Consider the following 6,079-nt stretch of genomic DNA (forward strand, 5'->3'; position numbering starts at 1 on the left):
TTAATGAGTACATTATTTGATAAAGGTTTTGGAGGTTATTGTTTCAACAGACTCATGAGGGAAATCACCCGAGGATAGGAAGTGACCCACATTTGGAAGGAGGAATGAGGGGGGCACGCGTAGTCCCTTTTTGCTGGCATCCCCACTTCCCCTCAGGCAGTCAACTGATTGGTTCATTACTCATAGTAAGCACATCTATACGACCCCCACCTTGGCACACAAATACACACATAACTGTCCCTGCCCCCATCCAGTCCTGTCTAGTATCTTGTCTACTATACAGATTCCTTTAGTCATGCAGTTCAGAATAATATATAACCTCTCAGTCTTTTGAGACTCAAAACATCAACTAAAGATTTGTTTTTCGTCTTCAAAATAATCTTTACAAAATGTGAATATAAATAAAGAAGCAGTTTACTGATGTAAAAAAGATATATATATATTCTTTCAGAAATATTTCAGCTAAAATAAATGTGTGTTGACTAATATCAATTATTCAGCAAATGTGGAAAAACAAAAATGTAAATTAAATAAATTCATTTTCATCAGTCATTTTACCTAAAAGCAAATAACACAAAGGAATGTAACACTGAAAGTGGTGTTTCTAATAAAAATGTTTAATTGCAGGTTTGTGGCAAGCATTTCTGTAGAATTTGTTTTTTGAAATTGGCTTTAAATTTAGGTAAAGGTAATGAACAGAGCTGTATCACACTGCTGTATTCTTATCACCTATAATATTTCTTCTTTGAAGTTCAGGCAAATATTTGTGTTGTTCTTTACTGATAATTTGTTTGTTGTCTTAAATTAAGAAATGCCTAACATTGGATGACTTTCTGTCTCCTGTTAGCTGAAGGATTTGCTTTAGAAAAGAAACTGAGACTCTCAGAGGGCCGGACCAACAGGGTAAAACTCAAAAATCTAGTTTTGGTTGCCCTTACAGGAAAAAACAACAAAACATGAACTTCACATGTAAAGATAAAAAAAACACACTTTGACATATACAAACATGTTAAATTTACATGTGGAAAAACAATGTGGAAGATGCTTTTTCCATGTTTTGCACATGGAAAATGTGGCTTTGGAACAAAAATCACATGACCTTCACATGTGGCAAATCCAGTGAAAACCTGGTAAACAAATGTAAAAGATGTGTTTTTCACATGCGAAACGGGGCGGTTTTGGAACATTTTTAACGTGTTGATGTCCTCCCATATGATTTTATATTTTTCAACAATCTTCTAGAATTGCCCCGCTCAAAGTGGCTGCATGTTGGAGTAGCTCTGTTCCATTCATTCTGAGATATTGCTTTTGAAAATGTTATTCCTCTTTTTTTCTGGATGTAAATCGCTTTTTTTGGTATCGGATGCTGTGCAGTTGGAAGGATTTTTACTAAAGCCTTTTTACTTTTGGACATTTTGTTATGATGCGTAACCATGACAACAAGTGTTAAATGTGAAGAACCCTGAAGTCCAGTCATGGCCAAAACCAATCAGAGTGCCCATAAATCCACCGGAGGTAAAGCTCCCAGGAAGCAGCTCGCCACCAAAGCTGCCCGCAGGAGCGCCCCGACCACCGGCGGAGTGAAGAAGCCTCACCGCTACAGGCCCGAGACCGTGGCTCTCAGGGAGATCCACCATCACCAGAAGTCCACAGAGCTGCTCATCCAGAAGCTGCCCTTCTAGCACCTGGTCCAGGAGATCGCCCAGGACTTCAAGACCGACCTGCGCTTCCAGAGTTCAGCCATAATGGCTCCACAGGAGGTTTACCTGGTGGGATTCTTTGAGGACACCAGGACCGAGGACAAATCAGGACAGACCGCTACAAGAGACCCTTCCTGCCAACAGCCATCAACTCTTTTATAAAACCAGGATTATGAGCTACAACAACATTTAATTTCCCTTTGGGATTAATAAAGTATTTTTGAATTGAATTTGAATGTGAGAACATGTTAAATTCATGTTGGGGGCGTTCTGTAAAGGTGGGCATATGCACTAAAGTCATGTTGCATACCTGAGGTAGGTGCCAGGGGATTGCAGTGGCAAAGGCTCTTTTAAATACATTCCCCATCAGAGAATGGCTTACTGTTGTTTTTGTTGTTGTTGTTTTTCTGTTTTGTAAGAAATCACTACTCTAAGCTTTGCCCACTCTGTATTTCTCTGCTCTTTAATCCCATTATATCCAAATAAGTTGTACTGCAGTAACCCAGTCTCCACAAACTAATCAAACTGCTTTGCCATTTTACTTTGACTTTAGTCAATAAACACATAAATGTCCATCTTTTGTTCAATTCTACATCCTGTATCAGTCTTTGGTGTTTTGTGCTGACATGACAGTAACTCAAATATCTTATTACCTCCACATAACAGAGAGGCTGCTGCAGCACACAGACACCATGACGTAGCTATCCAAACAACGCCACAGTGCTCACCTTCAAAATAAAAGCACTTTCAAATTTCTTTTTCAGAAGCTGCGTTTTTGGATTTGCATGCAAATTTATGTTTAGATGATTTCTTCTTTTTTCCACTGACCTCATGGATGAAGACATCTAATGAGCCATGCAGTTCACAGACCAGAAATAGCCAGGTCTGTTTTAGTAGGTGAAGAGGTTTTGAAGCCTTACAGCAGGCTGGTCTACTTTCACTTCATATTAGGGAGAGGAGCTGTATTCAGGTGGACACATATCTAGTTTTGGAAGTGGCACAGTTAAGTCACATGTGTTTAAATTGATCTTTCAGGCTGCGTCCTGCCAGCTCTGACTGGAAAGTCTCCTTTGATGCTGCAATTCCATCCTCCCCTCCAGGGATCTGGTTGAGCTCTCCGATGGTTGGTTTTGCCAGAGAATAAAGAATAAAGCACCTTTATCAGCTGATGTGGGAACCTCCCTGCTCTGCCCTGATTGTCACTTCAGGTTATTGCTGCTTCGCTGATGGTTGCTCGTTGTCCTCAGGTGACGGTGCCGCTAGCAGCTGCACTCAGATGGAGGAGAGGACTGACAAAGGCCTGTTAGGTCTGTTTGAAGCCCTCCAATTGGTCCAGCAGGAAACAAAAGAATACATCAAAATAACAAACAATCTGCATTGTAATACTGACGAGATAAATTTGTAAACCAGCAAATATTAATCAGATTGCATTCATGAATCTTTGGCAGCATTGTATACATTTAGACACTTTAAAACCTTCAAAATAAATACATTGTTGAATACAAACATTCAACAATAAAATGCACAGATCTTCACCCACTTCACCCTGAAGTCCAAAGGCTGAAATGTCCACAAGTGGAGATTTTCAGAAGGGTAAAGTGTCACTAAAGTTGTACCATTTTCAGAATTTTTGAAATGAATAAAATGTAAATATTTGCACGTTTGAAGAGCTCAAGCATCTCTTTTATACCTTTTTGTAATCTTGTCTCATGGAACAACTGTGCGTTTGCCTTGGTCTTTGGTGCCCTCTAGTGTCCACAGGAAGTAGTGCATGACTTTTCTTTTGACACTTGGCGGTTTTTATATTCGTAATGAATGACCAGCCTATTTTGTTCCTTTTTATCTCTTTATTCATTCACTATACACACTTCCTCCTGTTTAAAGCAGCAGATTACCCTGAACAGGTCCACAATTCATCATAAAGCTTACACACATAGTGACAACCATACATGCAAACATTATCATTTTATAAGTCTATAATCACCAAAAGGCCTGTAGAAGGAAACCACAGCTTTCAGAAAAAAAAATCCTGCAAAAACTCAACAGGCTTAATTCACAAATTACCTCAGTGTGGCAAAGCACATCTGGCAATGGTTAAACAATATTTTGTTATTATTAGAATTAACTTACAATAATACATTAAAACAAGCCTTTTCTCATTGAATTTATTATTCTGTTTTAGCTGTCTTGCTGGCTGTATTTACTCATAATAAAGTCAGTATTATTTGAATAATAAAGGATATATGTCTAAATATCAACATGGTTTTCAAAGAAGGCAGAATACTAATGATCTAATTTTATGTTTAGAGCATGAAATTAGAACAGCAAAGATAAATAAATTTAGGTGGCAGTATTCTTTAATTTTGAGAAAGTATATGATATATATAATTGGTTGAAGGGTTACCAATTAAAATATGTAAATCAGGAATTAATAGGAAAAATGTTTTAATGGATCCAAAACTGCTTATCAAATAGAAATATACAGGTAAAAAAAAAAAACATTCTAGGAAATATATGGTGGAAACTGGAACACCACAAGGAATAATTATAACTCCTTTATTATTTTTCTGTAATGATTTTCTAAAATGTTTTGGCGGAGATTGAAATGGGAATAGGATGTTTACTCTTTGTGGATGATGGAGACATCTGGAGGAGAGCAAGAAATGTAGTTTACTCTGAAGAAAATACAAGTGGCTAGTTTTTAAAACTGAGAAAAGTGTGAAAAGCATCTAGGATTTGGTTTGATGAAAAAGAAACTCACATGGAATGTACACACGCAAATTAATTGATGACACCGTTCAAAACAATCATCTCTTCAGATTCAAGTTCAACACTTTAGGCAGCCACACTAGAGATACAAGAACCTATTCAGAACCCAAACGATGGGATTAACAGGAACCTTTTTATGGATACCAGCATACATCGAGGTCAGAGGGAATGAAGCAGCAGACACGGCAGCAAAAACAGCAACAAATAATCAAATCAGCTTTACAATATCCATAAGTAAGTCAGAAGCAAGAACCATGGTGAAATGGAAATTGAAGGGAAAACTGCAAAAACAATGGGAGAAAGACATCAATGGAAGATTGTTTCACAGGATTCAAGAGCGAGTAGGAGAAATGAGAGCAGGAGGGAGGAACAGAAGAGAAGAATGATTAATAACCAAAGGTTTGAACACACAGGACTTAACAGCAGATTATTCAAAATCCAACAACACAATACAGGTCAATGTGGTTACTGTGGACAAGAGGAAACTACAGGTCTGTCAGAAATATGAACTACATCGAAACTGTATGATAGATGAATTTAGAAAAATCAAAGAAACATTCAATATAATAAATATACTACATAAAGAATCAAAAGGTAAAAGTGTTCAAATTATTATATGCAAATATAGTTAGAAAAACAAAATTGGTAAACAGAACATCAGCATAATTACATATAATATAGATAAAAGGCAGTCTAATCCACACTCCATACCAGCTGGTGGCGGTAAAGCACACCTTCTGGTTTTTGCCAACCGCCAATAAAGTTTAACTCTACAAGAAGAAGAAGATCAACTAAGCCAATGAACTAAAGTACTTCCCTGAAGTACCCAAAAATTACACTGTGGTCAGTGAACGCACCTTTGGTTGTCACGTGACGAAGAAACCCTCCAGAACGTTCGAGGTTTTGGACAAGAAAAGTCACAATTAATGATGGATGTAGGAGACAGCCCCAGTGCTGTAATTTGCAAATTATGTGGAGAGACATTCACGCTTCCGGGTAGGACATTTACAAGCTGTTTACTACAGTTTAACTTCTTATTTACAGTGTTTTATGATAACTTACCACTGAGTTTGCTAGCTAGCATCGGTTAGCACGTGATTGAGCTTGTTAATTACAAGCAGGTGTGCTGGCAAGGAAAGAGTAGAAAATAAAAAAGAACTGCTGTTATGAGCATTAAAGTTTGACAAATATGAATTTATAAATATGATAGCACAGCTTTCAGAACATTGTCTTTTTTAACGCAAACTGGAATTGCCATACAATTACATATGGGGTCAACGAGACAATTTGGATATGAACATTAATTCAATACAGGGGTGGAAATTAGCACCCGTCACCGGCCTAATGCGGGTAATTATTTGAAGTGGCGGGTGAATTTGATCAACACACACGCCACGCCAGGTGTTATTTGTCCTCTTGACATATAGGGGGCAGCAATGTGCTCGAGTTGCTGCTGTTACGTCGATCCCCGTTCCCCCATCAGATACGGTTCCCCCTGCGTCTCCGTAAATAATGACTTATCTATTAACAGAATTGTTTAGAGGGGCAAATATTTCTCATTAAAAAAACAAAAAAACATCATTCTTTTAAAAATAAAATGTGCTAATAAT

At 37.7% G+C, this 6,079-nt stretch overlaps 1 protein-coding gene across 3 annotated transcripts in view; it reads left to right on the forward strand.

Moving 5' to 3' along the window:
* Window positions 1-5,250: 5,250 nt before the first annotated feature.
* The window catches only part of rnf17 (ring finger protein 17), a 37,243-nt gene continuing 36,414 nt past the window's right edge, over window positions 5,251-6,079 (forward strand). For all 3 annotated transcript variants that reach the window (XM_017430138.3, XM_025009078.2, XM_025009079.2), the window contains exon 1: window positions 5,251-5,465. In XM_017430138.3, coding sequence (XP_017285627.1) covers window positions 5,396-5,465 — 70 coding nt within the window. In that variant the 5' untranslated portion in view covers window positions 5,251-5,395. The remainder of the gene's footprint in view (window positions 5,466-6,079) is intronic.

The sequence above is a fragment of the Kryptolebias marmoratus genome, linkage group LG6 (genome assembly GCF_001649575.2).
Source record: "Kryptolebias marmoratus isolate JLee-2015 linkage group LG6, ASM164957v2, whole genome shotgun sequence".
In the NCBI taxonomy this organism is placed as follows: Eukaryota; Metazoa; Chordata; class Actinopteri; order Cyprinodontiformes; family Rivulidae; genus Kryptolebias; species Kryptolebias marmoratus.